Raw genomic sequence first — 20,830 nt, 5'->3', positions numbered from 1 at the left:
ACAGTGTTCAACAAAGTAGATTTCCGTTTTGATTTAGGCATTCATGAGCAGAGGGAAAGGCTTGTGGTGTTCACTACTACTCTTAAAGTTGCTCTTTCAAACTTGTTGCAATGGAGGAGCATGTAGGCCTTCCTCTTGCGGCAAAATCACCAACATAAAACATCCTTTCCGGCTCAAGGATGATCCCGCAAGCTGTGGGGATTCCAGGTACGAGTTGTCTTGTGAGAATAACAGGACGCTGTTATATCTTTTCCCCGGTATAAGCTACCATGTGCAGGCAATAAACTACAATAACTTCACAATCCGGCTTGTAGATCCCGCCATTTCAGACTCAGGGGATGACTGCTCCACCCTTCCCCGATATTCTTTGTCCGCTAGAAATTTCAGTGACAGCTATGGCTACATGGATATCCCCAAATACAGTGAACCATATGGAACTATTCAAGAACGAACTCATTATGATGTAGTAAGAATGTTCGAGAACGTGATCTTTTTGAACTGCAGCTATCCGATCAGGGATGATCCACGATTCGTGGATGCTGCTCCTTGCGTTAAAGAAGGAGGCAATGTTTATGCTGTTCTTGGAGACATGGACGTGGGTGAATTAAGAGATGAGTGCCGTGTGAAGATGGTTGCTGCCTCATCCTTTCTTGTTCCACCGAGATCGTGGGAGGATTCATTCTTCATCTACCAAAACTTGTCATACGCTGAAATTCATAGAAAACTCGCTTACGGATTTCATCTTTCTTGGATGATCGGCGGTGCTTGTTCATCTGCCTGTGGCCAGCTGAGTTCTTGCTTCTTCAACGAAACCTCTCCAAATCTCATCACTTGCCGAGCGGATCGCTGTTTCACTCCAATAACGTTCAATGAATGCCGTAAGAAAATTAAACTCTAAACATTATTTCCATAAAAAAAAATAATTTTGATACACCGTCAATAATGTAAAATAATTTTACACATGTATCTAATTACATCAGCAAAAATAATCATCTTTTGTATCCACAGCGTAAATTATTATTAAAAAAATAAATATAATTATACAATTGTGTACTTAAAAAAAAAGAGTATAACCTAATCACATTAGAGCCAAGGGTCAGGCCAATACTGGAAAATCTCAATATAGGTTTTTCATTTCTTCCGCAAATTAAAATGTTACTTTTATTCCAACCATATATTGCATTTCAGTGAAAAGAAAAGAATCTTTGTTTGTTATTAACAAAGAAATTTGTGTGTTCAACTACCATTGCCGGCTAATACATTTTTACTGTCATTTAGGTGACGTGTCAAAGCTCCAAATCATTGCAGAAGGTATGAATTTTATCTCTTACATAGAATTGTTCTCTACTTTTTTTTCTGTATTTTGTTTTTTCTGAAAAACTTATTATAATAGGGCGAGTTGATCGGCATACAAAAAGGGTAAAGTCCATGAATCAAATTTATGAATAGGAGACTAGGAGTATAGGACTATAAATCTATAATCAAAGACCAAAAAGGAAAGGATTATATCTGTTCTACATACAACAGAAAAATATGCCTATTTTGAACACTATTGAAAAGTCTGTATATTTTATGCAAAAAATGTTATATTTCAGATTTTAAAAAGTCTGTGTTTTTTTTTTTTTTTACTTTTTAGTATAAAAGTACATGTATTTTAGTTTGAAACAACTGTATGTATACTACTACTTGTGGGAAAGATGTTATGTCTGTGTATTTGTAACTGCAAAATTTTTTATACAATTATATTTATATGAAATTGATATTTAAAAATTATTAAATGATTTAATAAATTCGACTGAATTATTATTTAATAATTTTTAACTATCGACTTTGTATGAAAATAAATGCACGAGTCTTTACCATTTATAATATTTATATATTGTATGTTATTGAATGCTTTTCTATTGTACACGTAGTACTTATTACTTCTTAAATCTATCGATTATATATTCTGTATTTTAAATTAAATATTAAATAATAACTTATACCTATTTTGCCCGCTCAATACCTCAAATTTGAAAATATAACTTATACCTATGTTTTAACATTGTATCATGTATATTAATTTTAGTAAATTTCTGGTATTGACTTAAATCTATAATATCATACATGGAAAATAATTATTGACCTACTGCTTCAACATTAATCCGCTCTTACATAATTATTTATGAGGAATGCGGAGTGTTAGGGATCAATAATTTTTGTGTTTTGTAACTAATTGGCTATCAATAGTATTTTTAATTGTGTGAGATTACATTTAATGGTAAAAGATCACTCACTTTTTTTTATGGCCCTAAACTTTCTCATTACTTAATATATATGTTCGTTATATCTCAATTAGCTCTATATTTAAGAAAATAGCTTAGATGGATATAATTATAAATACGAAGCAATACGAAATTCAGACCTTAAACATGGCATAATACAAAGCAATATACTGTTGCTTATTACTTCAAATAAGTAGTTGTTACTATTTTGCTTCAACGAACTAACGGTAGTTTACTGTCTTTACCATGTTTCTAATAAATTTTCACTGATTGTTTTCTACAGATTTTGCATATGGATTTTTGACAGGTAAAATGTCATTCCGTAGCGTATTATTTAGAGTTGGACGATTTTATTTTCCCATCCAATAATATTCTCTTGGGATAAAAGCGAGCCGGTAATAAATATGTTATTATTAATGTTATGTGCATAAAATTATATATGTTAAATTAAATTAAATAATTTTGTTTATTATTTCTGTGGCATTACCGGTTAAATTGGTCTATATTTTTGTATTTACATAGGATTTAACAACAAAGTGATTGTCAGAGATACCGGAGAAAAAATTTCTGGAAAAAAAAATGTAGTAGCTGCTATTAAGGTAGGTGCATTCACAGGACGGTTTCTAGTGCCATACATGATCGTCAAATATGCATTAGGTGTTCTGTTTTTCTTTGCACTGTTGATCTACACATATCAAAAAAGACATATATCAATCTATGAGAATATTGAAGGTTTTCTACAAAAAAATACCCTCATGCCAATAAGGTATTCATATAAAAAAATAAAGAAGATGACATCAGGTTTTAAGGAAAAGTTGGGAGAAGGAGGATTCGGCTCAGTCTACAAAGGACGGTTAATAAGTGGTCCCTTTGTAGCCATAAAAATGTTAGGTAAAGCAAAGGGAAATGGCCAAGAATTCATCAGTGAAGTTGCTACAATTGGTAGAATACATCATGCTAATGTGGTGAGGTTGATTGGATTCTGTGTCGAGGGTTCAAAACGCGCTCTTGTATATGAATTTATGCCGAATGGTTCTCTAGATAAGTTTATTTTTTCTAAAGTGGATAGTGTATCATTGACTTACCAGAAACTTTTTGAAATATCTCTTGGTGTGGCTCGTGGTATAGCTTATCTGCACGAAGGTTGTGACATGCAAATTTTGCATTTTGATATCAAGCCTCATAACATTCTTCTTGACGAGAACTTCATTCCTAAAGTGTCAGATTTTGGTCTTGCAAAGCTTAATCCTCTTGATAACAGTATTGTAACTTTGACAGCAGTAAGAGGAACAATTGGTTACATGGCTCCGGAATTGTTCTACAAAAATATTGGAGCAGTATCTTACAAGGCTGATGTCTATAGTTTTGGAATGCTTTTGATGGAAATGGCAAGTCAAAGAAGAAACTCGAATCCAAATGCAGAGCATTCGAGCCAATTTTACTTTCCATTTTGGATATACGATCAATTGGCTCGGAAAAATGATGAGATAGAGATGGAAACTTTGATACATGAAGAAACGAGTGAACTAGCAAAAAAGATTTTCATAACTGCACTGTGGTGTATACAATTAAAACCAAGTGATCGTCCTTCAATGAATAAAGTAGTGAAAATGTTAGAAGGGGATGTTGCAAGCATTGAAATGCCTCCAAGGCCTTCATATTATCCAAATGATATGATTCACAGGGATTCTGAGATTAATTCAGGAGTAACTACTTTAAATAACTCTTCAGGCTCTTCAGGTTTTGATGAGGAGGAAATTACAACCAATCGTATGTGAGTGTTTTCTGGTTGATGACCAAAGGAATTTGCTTTTTTGCAATCTAGTTTCTTATTAAGTAAAAGGACAAGTATAACAAAGCAGAGGTGATATTTTTCTACACTGTGTTTTTATTTATATTATGTGCGGCACGCTTTTGTTTATTAAAACCAATTGAATGATAATTTGATCACTTCGTGGTGAGCATGTGCGTATTAATATTGTTATTTTGATAAAATAAGTTAAATATAAGTATATAACCTTTGTTTAGAAAAATGTTACTAATGCCCCTTTCTTTAGAAGAGTGATATGTTCTCCCGCAAGGTGTTAGCTGAAGTGCAAACAAAATGAAATATTTAGTATTCCTGCATAGAGAGTCTTGTGTGTATAACTCATCTAGTCTAGTTAGGGTTAAACTCGTCTTAGTTTGAGATGGATGAAATATATGTCAGCTTTAAGAGAACTGATAATGATGAGCATCTACAAATGTATTTTAACGTTAAAATAAATAAGAATACATAAAAAATTAGAGTAGTATGTATTCAGAATGAATGGCAAAACTAACTCGAGCACTATTGTTAAGATAGCTAACATCACAATTAATCCAAGAGTCACTAATGGTGGAGGGGATAGACACTCGTTGCAATTCAAAAATATTCTAGAGTTTCTTTTTCAAGGATAAAGCCATACCAATCACCTTATCTGTGGTCTAAGGCTTGTGAGAATGAAAGATCTCGTTATTCATCAAATGCCAAATTCACCAGAGACCAGAAAAGAATCTAAAGGGAAGCTGTTTGCTATTATGTAAGAACCAACTCATCAAATCCAGTAGTTGATCGGAGATCTCCAAAGCTTAATTACCAAACTAGCTAGACTTTTAGACAATTACGAATGCAATGTAAGACCGATTCTTGAACTGAAAAACATCGTGGTCAGCTATCTGTGTGCGACATGTCTCTCCTAAAACAAAAATACAGCAGTAGAAAGAGCCTTCCGAAGATATAGTCAGGCCAAGAATTTGTGCTTTTCCAGAACAAGTTAACGCCAAAATCAAAGCCAATTCCTCCTGTCCTCCCAACTAAACATCTTTTTATTAAACCACAAATAATCGTTATAAACCTTTGAAATCGTACCAGTCCAACACTAACCGACCTCTGAACTAGTTTGAACATTGGATTATAAGAATTAATGTTGCTTTGTAGATACAAATTCAAAGAAAAATAGATATTCTTAAGGTTCCACGGTCAAGATGACCAAATGTTCAAAATTCGAAATTTCAAATTAAAAATATGAATATAATTCATCTCATGACACAATCATTCTTCTCTTTTCCATTTAAAAAATTAAAAATTCTATTCTAAATCTCCAATGCACCAAATAAAATCAGAAAATTAAATTAAGAATCGTTAAAGGAGGTAAACTAATAAAAAAATTAATAATATTAAAATTATTATGAAACACCAAATAAAACGGATTAAAAAAAGGACTACGTCACCCTTATTTTGTCAAAGCAGTTTAAGAAAAAGAAAATGTTATCTTCTGAAATACTTAGTCGGACCCTTTGGTTTAGTTACTTTTGAATTTTGGTAGAAATTTTAAAATTAATAATTGACTCATTTTTATTATTTTCTTAACAGTACTACTGAATTAGGGTTCGTCCCGACAAAGTAGAGAAAATCGAGATTTTACGTGAAATCGAAAAAGTAAATAAAAAACGTAAAAACGTAAAATCTTAATAAGATTTAAATCGTAAAATTGTCAGACTTAGTACAAATTTCGTAAAATCGATAAACTCATTTAAAATCGTAATATCGAAAAATTTTAAGAGTTAAATCGAGATTCTAGCTACTATGCGTCCCGAAAGAAATAGACCGAAGAATTTTAAAATTTATAGTAAAAAATTCTAATCTACAAAAATTCAAGTTATTATTGCGTGTCGTTGTCTTCTTCTTACGCCCTAACTAGACTTCTACTTGCATTGTAATCTTCACTTAGTCACTCGGTTGTTGCATAGTGTATTTTCTATTTTTCAATCTAACCAGATATTATTCATTAAACTCTTCCAATTTTTAGCTATTTTTTTTTCAAAAATTTCAAATATAATTACAATAATCGCATATAAATTTGATGTTCTTTTTTCTTTAACATTCAAAACATTAATTTCAAAACTTTAAAATATCAATTATTTTAAATTGAATTTAATTAAAATTTTTGAAATTATAACTTTTAAAAAAATACTAAACTATTTAATCTAAGAAACAAAGAAAACAAAAACAATGAAGAATTTTGCAAAAAGCATACGATGTTTTTAATCTGGAAGCAAGAAAAACGAAAACAAAAAGTAAAAAGAAAATTTTTTTTAAAACATAGAATTTTTTTATTGTGGGTGTTGCTTAAATATTTAATGATACTTGTTTTATATGAATTCAAACAGATTTTAAATGTGTTTAAAAAGTATTTTAGGTGTTATTATGTTATTTTAGATATGTTATAGACTTATTTATTTTTGAATGTGCTCTGAACACAAGGACATTATATTAAATTTTCACAATACATTTAAATTATATAAGTACACATAAAATAAATTATGAATACATCTAAATTAAAGCCATCTTTCAAAATTAAATGTATATAGAAAATTAAACCATATTCTAAGATATGATCATAATAATATGATCAAGTAACAGCGCTAAAAAGTTGAGAATTGGGTAAAAAGTTAAAGCCTAAAACTCTAAGATTTTGTTTAATTCAAAATGATCAGATTGTCATTCAACAGGTTTTAGTAAACAAAGGCGTACAATATATAATTGGAAACCCAACTTGGTAAAAATGTCCGGAGCTGGAATTTCTTTTGTTGGATAATCTTCATTGGTTATAATAGTAAGTTTGGTTTGTTCTCTTTATTGTTGTATGTATGTATGATAATTATATTGGATTTACAATTCTGATTAATGAATAATGTTGAATAAACAAACAAACATACGTAAAGTCGACCTCACATTATAAAAAAGTAAACCATGTTGGTCTTCAAGCAGAAAACTTTAACAAGGGATTGGATGTATTTCCTCCTCAAAACTTGAAGACACATAAGAATTATTTGAAGCATCTATTCCTGATGAGTCAACTTCCGAATCTCTTTGAATCACATCATTTGGACAATATGAAGGTTTTGGAGGCATTTCAATACTTGCAACATCTCCTTCTAACATTTCCACTACTTTACTCATTGAGGGACGATCACTTGGCTTCAGTTGTATGCACCACAACGCAATTATAAACATCTTTTTTGCTAACTCACTCCTTTCTTCATCCATCAAAGTTTCCATCTCAATCTCATCATTTTCCTCAGCAACCAACTGATCATATATCCAAAATGGAAAATAAAGTTGACTTGAATGCTCTGCATGTGGATTCGAATTTCTTCTTTGACTTGCTATTTCCATCAAAAGCATTCCAAAGCTATAGACATCAGCCTTGTAAGATACTGCTCCAATATTTTGGTAGAACAGTTCAGGAGCCATGTAACCAATTGTTCCTCTTGCTGCAGTCAAAGTTACAATACTATTATCAAGAGGATATAGTTTTGCGAGACCAAAGTCAGAGACCTTAGGAATGAAGTTCTCATCAAGAAGAATGTTGTGAGGCTTGATATCAAAATGCAAAATCTGCATGTCACAACCTTCATGCAAATAAGCCATACCACGAGCTACTCCTAGAGCTATCTCAAACATCTTCTGATATGTTAAAGATATTCTATCCTCTTTAGAGAAGATATATTTATCCAAAGAACCATTCGGCATGAATTCATATACCAGAGCATGTTTTGATCTCTCGACATTAAAACCAATCAGCCTCACCACATTGGCATGATGTATTCTACCAATTGTAGCAACTTCACTAATAAAATCTTGCCCGTTACCATTGGCTTTACCCAACATTTTTACGGCTACAAAAGGCCCGCTTATTAACTTTCCTTTGTACACTGTACCAAATCCTCCTTCTCCCAACTTTTCCTTGAAACCTCTTGTCATCTTCTTTATCTCTTTATATGAATATCTTATTGGCATGAAGGTGTTTCCTTGCAAAAAATCTTCAATGTTCCCATAAATTGATATATGTCTTCTTCGGAATGTGTAGATCAGAAGTGCAGAAAAAAATATGACACCCAATGTGTGTTTGACGAGTATGTAAGGCACTAGAAATCTTCCTGTGAATACTCCTATCTTAATAACAGCTAACACATCCATTTTAGAGAAATTTTCACCAGTATCTTTGCCTACCACTTTGCGAAATCCTGTATAAAAATATATATATAATTTACGTGAAACAAGTTATTTATAGCCATGTCCTAACCAATGCAAATGAACGTTTGTTTTTTGGCTGAGGACTATATTGCTAACAGAAATGTTATTCATCCAAGGATGATTTAGTGTTTAAATAGCCTTTATATCTATTATCTAACCATTTTATTATATTAATTTTTTAATTATTCATGTTTTCTGTTTTTGAGAAACAATTTCCAAGTTTGTTTAATTTAAATTAAATTGAATATATATTTCGAATCTTTGTAAAAGAATGTGTAAAACTTTCTATTGGGTGTATTTGTTTCAAAATTGTTAACGTCATAGGATATGTTTTAAGGGCAATTTTTTTAAATAAATAAAATAGACATCAATTTTACCTTATTACACATTTTTGAAAACGAAGAAGTAAATATATTTTTTTATGAATATATAGAAATCGCTATTGGTAGTAGCAGATTAGGAGAGAACGTAAACTGCTACTGGTAGCCCACGATTTACGTGTATTAGGAGGTGAACCAACAATAATTTTTGTAGAACGTTGTTTGAGCATAAACTACTATAGAAAATAACGGTTTATGTGTGTTGGATGTTGAACGTAAATCACTGGAGACAATAGCGATTTATGTTGAATGTGTTATTAATGCCTAAGTGCCTAACTCTAAAAGTGTCTAGTATGTCAAGGACTTCCAATTTAAAATGAAAGCTTCATTGTGGTAACGCTCAAGTTTCTCTCATGAATCAAACTTTCTTTGCATGCTTTACTTGTTTTGTGAATAATATGTATTGCTTGCATGCTTCATTGAGTGGCCTTAACAACGCTTTCAACATGCATGTTTCATTCTTTGATTCACGCTATTAACATGTATATAAGCTTCATGAATTAACGTTAGTCTATGCATGTTTTTTGCATTTTATTATTAATTAATAACATATGCATGCATACTTTAATCATTAATTTACTAATAATGCATATATAAGGGCTTAAGCATGCATGCACTAACGTTAATTTATGAAGTTTATATGCACGTTAATAGCGTGAATAAAAGAAAGTTTGGCGCTGATAACGCGCCACTTAAAGGGCGCCATCCAAGAGTAACACCTGTGAGCCTACCTTCTTCCCGAAATTGACATTGTTAACGCTCAAAATGAGGGGCGTTATTCTAAATAGAAGTGTGAATATTTGATTCATGAAAATTTGAGCGTTACCACAAGGAAGCATCTATTTCAAATTGAAAGCTCTTGATATACTAGACATTCTTAAAGTTAGGCACTTGAACATTGGTAACATATTCGACGTAAACCGCTACTGCCTCCAACGATTTATGTTCAACATCTAATACACATAATTTGCTATTACTAGCAACGGTTTCTATAAATTCGTAAAAAATACATTTGTCTTCATTTGTAAAAATGTGTAATCAAATAAAATTGATTTTCATTTTATTTATTTAAAAAAATTGCCCTTAATTTTGCATGTCTCCGTAGTGCATACATGCAGAGACACAAAAATAGATATAGATAGCGAGATAATTTTATTTTTATATTTAGAACTGTATGTGTTTAGTTATATAAAAATATTTTATGCACACTAAAAATTAAATATCAAATAAGTTATTATATTTATTAATATTAATTATTATTTTTTTCAAATAGATAGTCAACCATACAAATTATCAAACCTTCTGTTATAGTGAATGAATAATGAAACATACAGTAAACAAATAATCAAACTTATTTAGTTGTATAATATTTTTTTTATAAAATATCAAATACATAGTATTTTTTATTTTTTATATGTAGTAGCCAAGTATTAGTGATTAATTTTTGTATACATATAATATAATTTAGACAAAATTTAAAAGATATCTTTATTATCATATATTTAGTTAAAAAGAACAAGGTTGTGTAAACTTCTTGTAATTAAATATTGTAAATTAAAAATATTCTTAATTTCTCATCAAAATTTCAGCTTTCATATCCAAGTAAGAGTCAGATTTGATTGGCTTTTAAATATTTATTTTTTTATCTTTTTAAAAAAATCTCTTTTTAATAAATAAAAATTATTTTATATTTGAATAAATTTTAAAAAAAATTAAATATTACAAACATCTTTTTTTAAAGCAAGATATGATTAGCTTTTAAAAAATTAAGTAATTTAATTTTTTAATACAAATATTTTTTTAAAAGATATATTTAAATAGGTTTAAAATTAAATAAATTTTTTTCAAAAAAACCAATATGATCTAACACTAATTAAAAGTAGAAAGAAAAGGTAAATGATGATAATTGATAAGTTACACATCATAACATGACAAAATCTAATCATATGAACTACATGAGATCTTTCAAAATTATACTACTACTCAAATAAAGTAGCAGCAGATTGAGCAGCTGGTTTGTCAATCAACTAGCAGGTTTCCAGTGTTGGAATGAGTTTTTAAAATTTAATTTGGATACTTGGCAATATGGTTTTGTGCTCGTACATGTGGCTTAGCTTCAACCTTAAAAAAATCTTCTGAAAAACAAAGACCCTTAAAAAAATATCTGTTAACAAATCGGAGAGATTATTGTGTCTTGACTTTTGAGTTATATGTCCCACGTCGATAATTAAATTAAATAAATTTAATTTATAGTATCTATATCTATATACAGTATAGTATATCCACATATTATCAATAGCATATAGATACTTTTATAGTATATTATTATAATATTGAATTTACCGTCTCTTATACTTTTGATGAATGAAAATTTACTATTTTATCACTCATAAAAAATAAATATATAAGTTAAAGAATGAGATTTACCTTTCAAAATTCCATATGCAAAATCTGTAGAAAATAATCAGTAAAAAATTAGACACATGATAAAGATAATATACTTCCATTAATGCAAAAGAAAATAATAACAAATAGCAAATAGCTTTTATGAAGTGAAAACTAGTAAGCAACAGTTTATTAATTTGTATTATTTTATGTTTGAGTTCTAATCTTCGTAATGCTTAGAGTTGAATACCTAACCTAATTTCCTTGACAAGAATTTTTCTTTCTTTTTTTCTTTTTTTTTTTGGGTGAAGATTTTTTTCTGGTAAGTGAATTGGACAATCTCCGATCTTAAGTACCTCAATGAATTGGACAACTCTCCATTTTAGGTACACAACACTCACATACTTCTCCCACTTTTACCACATTTTTCTTCAATTGCAATCTCTAGGATTTAAACCCTAAACCTTTGAGGTAGGGAGAGAGAGGGGGAGATATGCCAGGTGAGTTAAGGCTCATTGATAGGTGAAGACAATTTGAACGAATATAGTTCTATTCATGTATGATTTATGGACTTTTTTTCTTATTTTTATGCAACCCAGTCCGACTTATGGGCCTTTTAAAAAGGAAAAGTATAAGTAGACAATAAAAATATTAAACAATGTGAATAATAGATATATTAGATGTTCATTTTACTAAGTGTACGGATAATTATTTTAATATTAAGATTTAGGTATATAATTTAAAAATGTAGTGTGTTTTTATTTAATTGGTGGTTGTTCATGTTGTTCAAAATAGTCATTATTTACCGAACACTCTCTTAAAAAAAAGCCTAAAAAATTAAAACAACACCAGAAGGGATAAAAATTCATACCTTTTCCAATGATTTGGAGCTTTGAAATTTTTCCTAAATCACAGTAGAAATATATTAACTCCCTAATTTTGAAGATAGCATAAATGCAAAAATAATATTAAATTCAAAAAGAGAAAAATGAGCTAGGATTTACATAAACCTTTTAAGTTACAAAATTACTTTCTAAACCTTTCAATGTAGGATTTCTAATGAAGATACAAACATATAATACAAAGTATTAATAAACCTAATAATTTTTATAAGCTAATAAATACATCATAGAAAAATAAAAATGGATATTTTTAGAAAGAATCTAAAATTATCTTATTTAACTTAATATTTAAATTTTATGTATATAATATTTAAGATTACATATTTATTACATCTGATATTATGTATTTATTTTAAAAATAATTAATAAATATAAAATAAAGTAATTTTGAACTTATTCTTATTTAGACTAATTTTTTTTTTGTAAATATTTCTGTTCTAAAAAAATACAAAAAAGTTTATATTTAAGACAAACTTTTATATAAACAGAATTCTTTAGTTATTGTCTTTATATTTCTATTTCGAAATTCAACATTTTTTCTTTGAACATAGTCATCTACTTATGGAAAACAAAAATAGAAGTACGAAGAAGGTTCCCAATAAGTATATATACTATTTATCTTCTATTTTTAACAAATGAGAACATGATATATTTTTTATTTGATGTATAATTTTCCATTTAAAATAACTAAATTTTTATAAAAAAAATTAATTAAGTGAATAAAAAATAAAATTTTAATCAGCTTTATTTAATCAGAATAACAGAATTTAAGTGAAAACTTAATTGCAGTCGATTTCACGTGAAGTTAATACCTAAAAACTGTTAGATAATTTAACTAATTTGACTAAATTTTCATCTAATAACTCTCAGTTATCAATTTCACATGGAGTTAACTTCAAGTTTTTACCCAGAATTTATATATGATAAAAAATAAAATTTACTGCATTGGACTCCCGTTGGACTGCCACAGCCATCCGTGCAAATGAGTCGTTGAGCGGTTTCGTTGAATGAGCAAAGATTGAGCTTCCCACAAGTAGATGCACAAGCACCGCCCAGCATCCAAGAAAGATCAAACCCGTAGCTGAGCCTCCTATGAATTTCACCGTATGACAAGTTTCGCTGTGCGGGAGCAAGAAAGGATGAGGCAGCAACCATCTTCACACGGCAATCATCTCTTAATTCAACCGCCTTCAATCCTCCAACGACAGCATAAACATGATGATCACCTTTTTCAATGCAAGGGGCAGTGTCCACGAATCGTGGATCGTCCTTGATCGGATTGCTGCAGTTCAAGAAAATCACGTGCTCGAATACTCTTATTCCGACTTCCTCCGTTGTCGAGCCATTAACAAAAACTCGATCTTGAAGGGTTCCGTATGGTTCATTGACGCCTTTGGAGAGCAGGAAGTAGGGTACGTAACTGTCACTGAAATTGGAACGGGATAAAGAATAGCGAGGAAGGGTAGAACAGTCATTCTCTGAGATGCCGGGATCTACAAGCCGGATCGTGAAGTTGCTGTAGTTTATTGCCTCAACTTGGTAAGTTTTACCGGGAAAAAGATATAACAGCGTCCTGTTATTCTCACAAGACAACTCATACCTCGGATCCCCACAGGTTGCAGGATCATCCTTCAGCCGGAAAGGATGTTTTACGTTGCTGATTTTGCCGCAAGAGGAAGGCCTACATGCTTCTCCGTTACCCTTCTGATTCGCTGCGCAAGTTAAAATTTGTTGCAATAAGAGTAGTGATGAGCAGAAGAGGGCTTTTCGTCTGCTCATCATGATTGATGTATGTGTGAGATGCTAAACAAATTTGTTGAACACCATGGAGTATAGACCATGTGGTAAGGGCAAAACTGTCTTTGCAATAGTCAATAATGGTATAACATTGACTTGGAATAACGCAATGGTAGGTCACCAATTTTGTGTTTTTTAGCCAGTACTTAAACCATTAAAAATACTATTAATAGTTAATTGATGGTTATAGAACACCAAAATTGCTGTCCCCTAATATTTCTCTAAAGCGATTTGGTCTTACTACGTATATTAATTTCTCCCCTGCATCCGTTTTTTCTACGATTTATAATTGTGTTGTTGGCGATTTCTATGAAAAAGTTTGTTATTCTGTCAAGTGTCAGCAGAAACAAAATATCTCCCCTAGCTTGCTTGCCGCAAACGACCATGCCAGCATTATTGCTGCTGCTGCTTGTGAGTTTGAATCTGAGCATAGGCATTTGCTATCACGATGGGGATGGTGATGATGATGATGATCCAGTTGGATGTCCCGTGCGTGTGTACTGTTCGGAAAACAACGCCAATATTCTTGAGCTGCCTGGCTCTTCTTCTTCAGTGAAACTCCCCATCCGTCACATTAATTACACATCAAAAACTTTAGAAATTTATGATCCCAAACACTGTTTTCCAGAACTCTCTCTCAGACTCGATTACTCATCATTTCATCCTTTCCGATATATTAAACATTTTCTTGATTTCGATAGTTATGATGATTCTCTAGAGCCAACAAACTGTACTTTCTTTGATTGCTCTTCAGGTGTGCCTGCAAACATCCTCATCGGAGGTTTCTACGACGTAGAAGATCTGTTATTTTGCCCGATTTACAATTCTTTTGATGAGGACGATGTCGTCGAGGCCAACCTTGTATTCTGCACAAAATTGGCCCGTCATGTCTTGCCAATTTCCGTATGTAGCAATCAGACACGGTGGCCTCCATTATACTTTGGGTGGTCAACAAATACTTTTGAGAGTGGATGCTTTCTTGCTTGCAACAAATCCAACAAGGGAACTCAACTCTATAAATCCATTTTTTTACCCCTTACAGGTCACACACTTAAACTTGGATTAAACACCATTATTTTGCCAACTTTTACATTGACTTTTGGATAAATCCTTTTTTCTTCTTATTACTAGAATAAGTTATTCTATTTGCATTGGATAGACAAGTTTAAGCATTTTGTTGTGGACCTAATATGATTGATTTTAGTAGGTATATCCATGACAGTGTCTATATAATTTTAATAATATTTTAATTTAAAATAAATATTGTAAAAATTGAAATAATATTTTTTAGTTTAAAAAATAAAAATTATGACTATAATTTTAATAATATTTTTTAGGAGTTGCTAAAATTATATAAGAATAAGTAATTACTATAACTATAGATATAAGGTGAGTTCTTTGGTGGTATAATTTTAAATGGCTAAAAATAACTATGTGTTGACTGACAAATAACAATGTGTTTATAATGGCATGCAGGTGCAGCTCTCCTGTTCTCAACACTGGGTGCCTTGTATTATATATATTGCTATTATAGAAACAAAGGGGAAGATCACCAAAGAGTTCAAACTTTTTTGAAGGACTATGAGGCATTAAACCCAACCAGATTCTCTTATGCTGATATCAAGAGAATCACTAAGCAGTTTAAGGACAAGTTAGGTGAAGGAGCTCATGGAGCTGTCTACAAAGGTAAATTATCCAATCAAATTCTGGTTGCTGTAAAGATCCTCAATAACACAGATGGAGATGGGAAGGAGTTCATAAATGAAGTGGGAACAATAGCCAAAATCCACCATGTCAATGTGGTCCGCTTGCTTGGCTACTGCGCCGACGGATCTCACCGCGCTTTAGTTTATCACTTCTTCCCCAATGGTAATCTCCAGACCTTCATCGCTCCGTCCAGCGACAAGGAAAGCTTTCTCGGATGGAACAAGTTGCATCAGATTGCACTCGGCATAGCTAAAGGGATTGAATATCTTCACCAAGGCTGTGATCAGAGAATTCTGCATTTTGATATTAATCCTTACAATGTCCTGTTAGATGACGGTTTCACTCCAAAAATTTCAGACTTTGGTTTAGCTAAGTTATGCTCCAAAAATCGAAGTACTGTATCCATGACTGCAGCAAGGGGAACTTTAGGATACATGGCGCCGGAAGTTTTCTCTAGAAACTTCGGCAATGTATCTTATAAATCCGATATCTATAGTTATGGGATGTTATTGCTTGAGATGGTTGGAGGAAGAAAAAATACAAATGCTAGTCAAGAAACATTTCAAGTTCTATATCCCAATTGGATACATAATTTGCTCGAAGGAGATGATACATATATTCCTATCGATGATGATGGAGATTTTAGAATTGCAAAGAAACTGGCAATAGTAGGAGTATGGTGCATCCAGTGGCACCCGGTTCAGCGTCCGTCCATGAAAAGTGTAGTTCAAATGCTTGAAGGAGAGGAAAGCAAGTTGAAAGTGCCGCCAAATCCTTTTGAATCTGCAGCTGCGACTACTTCAAGTGCAATTATTCCAGCAAGACGTCTGAATTTGGAGTTGGAAGTAATCCCAGAAACAGACACTACCAGAAACACGGTGATTAGCCACGGAAAAAACCATGGCTAAAATCAAGAAAAACCGTGGCAATGAAGCGTTAGCAACGAATGGGTATCCGTGGCTAACAAGGGCGACGCATTTTCAGTTAGCCACGGTTTTTGGCCTGTTAGCCACGGTTTTGTGACCCGTGGAGACATTTAAATAGCCACGATTTTTACTATTTTAGCCATGCTCTAAACCGTGGCTAACTGACAACAATATAATCAACAAGTATAATTTTGCCACAATTTTGTCCGTGGCTAATATTGGTGGGTTGGGTTTTTTTGCCACGCTCTAAACCGTGGAGACATTTAAATAGCCACGGTTTTTACTATTTTAGCCACATAAAGATGCTACTTAATACAAAATTATATCGTATAAAATTAAAAAAAAATTAGCCATATCCATATAAGTAGAATTCTTATTAATAAAAATATGAAATTTAAGTAATAATGTTGAAAAGCAAATATCCTGAACTAAATGAGTTTAAACTATTACAAAATCAAGTATCAGAATGCATCATTATTAGATCTCTAACGTCTTCATTGGAGTACCTACAAAAACATTCAAATAAGATTAAAAAAATGTTCCAAGACATTATTTAAAATAATAGTTTAATATAAAAAAAAAAGTAAAAATGCATACCCAATAAAGCTGAGTTTTCATTTTCACAACATAAAACATATCATTAAACTCCTCATCAATCAATATATTATATATTGCTAGACTTATATCCTACTAAACAATTTTCAATTCAATTGCTTCACGTAAGTAAGTAAGATATCAGATTACAATCAAAATCATTTAGAGACAGAATTTAAAAATAAAAATAGAAATGTATTAGCAATTAACAAGATCAATATTTTAGAATAGAAAGTTGAACTTACCAGGTAAATATCGAGCATATCGAGCATGCGGATCTTTCAGGTAAGTGTCCCTTGTTCCATGGCAACATGCATCCATTACTCTAAGTTATCATTGTTCACATATTCATCCATTAGTAGCTTAAATATTGAAACAAAAACAAATAAAAATGCTATTGATAATACAAAGAAATAGATACTATGTACTCCGGAGTTGTGAGAGCATAGATAATAACTTAAAATGATTTATTTTGCTAAAAATAAATACCTGTTAACTCCCTCCAAACAGGCACATAAGATGTTTATGTCTAACATGACCTATAGCCTCCACTTCAATTATGAATTCACTTTTCTTATTCTTTATTAAATAATTTCAAATTTCAATCACACAGCAACTTCGCTTTAATAATTGAAAGAAAACAGTCTCAACTACTGTCTAGTGTTATAATGAAAGAAAGGTTGAAAGAAGCAAATCAAATAAAGTATCCTTACAATTTTTTAAGAAGTTTTTTTTACTGCCACCTCATTTCTATTGATCAACATATAGAATGCTTCTTACCATTCTTGGAACTTCCTTCTTCTTCATACATCAAACTAAAATCTCTCTCGTTTGAGATAGTTTGATCTACACTGATTAACATTGTTATGATCACAAAATAACACTCATATAAAAAGAAATATTCACAAAGATTAGGCTCTTAAAAAATTAAGTATATAAAAAATTACATGTTTGAAGAATGGATGCTACCATAGTGATCTAAATGGTGGAACTTCTTCTTATGAAGTGGTTTAGAATATACAAAACTAAATGCATAAAGTTAGACTCAAAAGTAAGAAACACAAGAAATGATAAGAAATGTAAATAATAACTCTTGTTTGCTACCTTGCTATGGCTACGAGCATTACCAAAATAATGTTGATTTTAGGAATTTTAGCATATAAAAGAGAACTAAAGTTAATTAGGAATATAATTAATCACATTAGTACGTACTACTAAGTAGATAATTATATTTATGCATTTAAATTATACTTTATACCAAAAATTCATTTTCTATACCATCAAAAGGATAAATGAATAAAACATGCAAATCCAAGACAATGCACTCATCTCCACCAACAACAAGAAGAGAAAATTTAAATCGACCAGTGTTTTAGAGAGGCAAGATTCAGAGCACTACCTCCAGAGAGAGCGACAGTGAAGGAGGTGCAATGAAGCAACCTAGGGTTCCTTCAAGTCTTCTTCGCGATTTGTCGTAGAATCGGATTCCACCGATTTTGCTTGCTTCTTCGGCGACTCGAACCGACGGTACTCAAACTGCTGCAAATCATGGTCCTTTCTCTTCCACAAAATGTCTAATGCGATCGTACTCAAAATTTAAACAGGAACGGATTGAGCATAACGGATTTACTCTGAAAGTTAGTTGCAGGAGCTAAGAAATTACGGATTTGGAGAAACTGATAAGAATGTTATTAGCGAGAGGGGTTGGTTGCAATGTTATCAAATTTGAATCAATTACAGGAGCTAACAAATAGGGAATTTGGAGAAAAAAATAGTGTGAGGAAGTTATCGTAAAAAATGGGTGAGTGGGCTACTAGTTACATTTAACATTACCGCTAAAAATTTCATTTATCTTATTATAAATGTTAGTTTGAATTTTGTTTAGTGAAGTAACTATCATTTTTAATTTAGAATAAAATTTAATTTTAATAAAAATATTAAATTGTAAATTTTATAACTTTAAATTATATTTTAAAAATTTTACATACAAATTAGAATTTAGAATTTTGACCCGTTGGATTTAAAAAAAATGGCATCAATAAAAATTAAAATAAATAAACTTAAAACTTAAAAATTTGATACCTTTGAATTAAAAAAGAATAAAAATGTTGTACAGAGTTAAAAAATGAACTTCCATAAAGTTTATTTTATTTTATTTTTTTATTAAATTAATAAAATGTTAATAAATAGATAGAATAATAAAATGTAGTTATAAAACTAATATTCTGAATTTTAAGAGTTAGAACTTTGTTCATTAATATTGCACTAAATTAATAGTGAGTAATTAAATTAGTTATTATTCCAATCAATCATAGTTAATATTTTTTATTTTTTAGAATTAGCTAGAGTTATTTTATTAAAGATAAATATATACTTTTTTTGTACTCTTTTGATACTCTTTTTATAATTTTAACATTCATTTTTAATTGAATCATTTTATTTTATTACTAAAGTCTCTAAATTAATGCATAATGTGAAATTAAACACCGAAACTGTATTTGGCCAGAAAGAATACGAATAAAAAAAAGTGACAACTAAAAAATATAAATAGTAAAATTGTATGTATATGAATTAGTCTTTTTTTATTATATTACAATATGATTTTTATAAAGTAATGAACAACACAACCACACAAAAAAAATTACTTTTAAATCAAGAAAGAAAAATTAAAAAAAGATTCGGAGATATGGCAGAGTATAATTTTTCAGCGGCAGCACTAAAAAGGAAGAAGGGAGAAAAAACTAACATTAGAGAATTGGAAAAGCCTGCATAAAAATTGAGAAAAAGTATAAACTGCATAAAAATATTTTGAAAGAGATGGAGAAAAACGCCAAATTAAAGGCAAAAGTTTGAAGTGAAAATCGTTTGAATTCATCACGGTGACCATTAGGTCTGTGGTAAATGAGGAAAGTCATCTCAAGTTAGCCACGAACAAATAAAACCGTCGAAAAAATCCACAAAATTTAGCCACAGAGATACAAGACGTTGCAAGTGATTATCACGATCATATAATTTGCCACTATTTTCTATTCGTGGGTATCTTCCCGTTGGTAATATCCGTATTTCTGGTAGTGAGACTAGTTTGATTTAATAGTATATTATTCGGACTGGATTATAACTAACGAATCATTTAGTATATCAAATAAAGTGCAGTATTAGTATATATACAACATCTGAAACTTATTTTGCGAGACTGATTATTTCTGGTATGTACTTATGTTCGTTCCCACTAGTTTAAGGGTGAAATTTGTTGATCACATAAATTATGAAAATTATTTTAAGTTAATTGTATGTTATATGGTGAGATTGGTAGCATGCATGCAGGTGAATATTAATAGCAGAGAAGGAGAAACACAAATAATACTATGTAAATTACATGCTAGTAAGTTTCATATGGTAATGGTAATTAGAACAAATTTTTGCTAATTCATGTGTTACATTATTACTTTCTCTCTTTATATGTGGAAAAAAGATACTAATCTAAGATTATTGAGCAGATAAAAACAATCAGCTATACATGACCTAAAATAATTATTTGTAAATTTATTTGTAACATTACTAAATGGAAAAGTCTAGGGACCAGCAGATTTATTGAATTTTGGCCAGCATGTAATCAGCAGAAGAAGGTGAGTCATTGGATGAAATCTCACATCAATCTCACACCATCAAATCATCATTGATGGCTAGTTGATGGCTAACAATCCCAAAAATTACTGGTCCCCTAGCATTACTCTTACTAAATTACGTCAGATAATTTTTTTTCCGTAAAGTCTTAAAATTAAAATTGAATTTACCGTAAAAAGAATTGTCC

The 20,830-nt window shown here is 30.8% G+C and overlaps 3 protein-coding genes across 4 annotated transcripts; 2 read left to right on the top strand and 1 right to left on the bottom strand.

Moving 5' to 3' along the window:
- Nucleotides 1-43: 43 nt before the first annotated feature.
- On the top strand, nt 44-4,045 carry LOC107495718 (LEAF RUST 10 DISEASE-RESISTANCE LOCUS RECEPTOR-LIKE PROTEIN KINASE-like 2.4). The gene is made up of 3 exons (XM_052263163.1): nt 44-878; nt 2,551-2,574; nt 2,790-4,045. The coding sequence occupies exons 1-3, from the start codon at nt 44-46 to the stop codon at nt 4,043-4,045; spliced, it is 2,115 nt and encodes a 704-aa protein (XP_052119123.1).
- Nucleotides 4,046-6,982: 2,937 nt separating this feature from the next.
- Nucleotides 6,983-13,850, bottom strand: LOC107495717 (LEAF RUST 10 DISEASE-RESISTANCE LOCUS RECEPTOR-LIKE PROTEIN KINASE-like 2.1). Of its 2 annotated transcripts, XM_052263397.1 has the most exons (5): nt 13,596-13,850; nt 12,937-13,511; nt 11,965-11,997; nt 11,136-11,159; nt 6,983-8,318 (listed from the first exon to the last, which is right to left on the bottom strand). In XM_052263397.1, the coding sequence occupies exons 1-5, from the start codon at nt 13,775-13,777 to the stop codon at nt 7,066-7,068; spliced, it is 2,067 nt and encodes a 688-aa protein (XP_052119357.1). In that variant the 5' UTR covers nt 13,778-13,850; the 3' UTR covers nt 6,983-7,065. The 2 variants fall into 2 exon arrangements, with proteins under 2 accessions (XP_052119357.1, XP_020981284.1); XM_021125625.2 differs by having other exon boundaries at nt 12,937-13,850.
- A 246-nt stretch (nt 13,851-14,096) lies between these two features.
- On the top strand, nt 14,097-16,537 carry LOC107495716 (rust resistance kinase Lr10-like). The gene is made up of 2 exons (XM_052263399.1): nt 14,097-14,834; nt 15,269-16,537. Exons 1-2 carry the CDS (start codon nt 14,102-14,104, stop codon nt 16,405-16,407), a joined length of 1,872 nt encoding a protein of 623 aa, XP_052119359.1. The 5' UTR covers nt 14,097-14,101; the 3' UTR covers nt 16,408-16,537.
- Nucleotides 16,538-20,830: the final 4,293 nt, after the last annotated feature.

This window comes from Arachis duranensis, chromosome 6, assembly GCF_000817695.3.
Source record: "Arachis duranensis cultivar V14167 chromosome 6, aradu.V14167.gnm2.J7QH, whole genome shotgun sequence".
Taxonomy (NCBI): Eukaryota; Viridiplantae; Streptophyta; class Magnoliopsida; order Fabales; family Fabaceae; genus Arachis; species Arachis duranensis.
This window is presented reverse-complemented; position numbering and strand designations above follow the sequence as displayed.

What these genes read in the sequence shown, in the direction of transcription:
- LOC107495718 (XM_052263163.1), top strand. Translation starts at nt 44, where the DNA reads ATGAGCAGAGGGAAAGGCTTGTGGTGTTCACTACTACTCTTAAAGTTG. An exon ending in AATAACGTTCAATGAATGCC is followed by an intron (nt 879 to 2,550) that starts GTAAGAAAATTA and finishes TGTTTTCTACAG; the next exon opens with ATTTTGCATATGGATTTTTG. An exon ending in TGCATATGGATTTTTGACAG is followed by an intron (nt 2,575 to 2,789) that starts GTAAAATGTCAT and finishes GTATTTACATAG; the next exon opens with GATTTAACAACAAAGTGATT.
- LOC107495717 (XM_021125625.2), bottom strand. Translation starts at nt 13,777, where the DNA reads ATGATGAGCAGACGAAAAGCCCTCTTCTGCTCATCACTACTCTTATTG. An exon ending in GCTCCAAATCATTGGAAAAG is followed by an intron (nt 11,160 to 11,964) that starts GTATGAATTTTT and finishes TATTTTCTACAG; the next exon opens with ATTTTGCATATGGAATTTTG. An exon ending in TGCATATGGAATTTTGAAAG is followed by an intron (nt 8,319 to 11,135) that starts GTAAATCTCATT and finishes ATTTTTATACAG; the next exon opens with GATTTCGCAAAGTGGTAGGC.
- LOC107495716 (XM_052263399.1), top strand. Translation starts at nt 14,102, where the DNA reads ATGAAAAAGTTTGTTATTCTGTCAAGTGTCAGCAGAAACAAAATATCT. An exon ending in CATTTTTTTACCCCTTACAG is followed by an intron (nt 14,835 to 15,268) that starts GTCACACACTTA and finishes AATGGCATGCAG; the next exon opens with GTGCAGCTCTCCTGTTCTCA.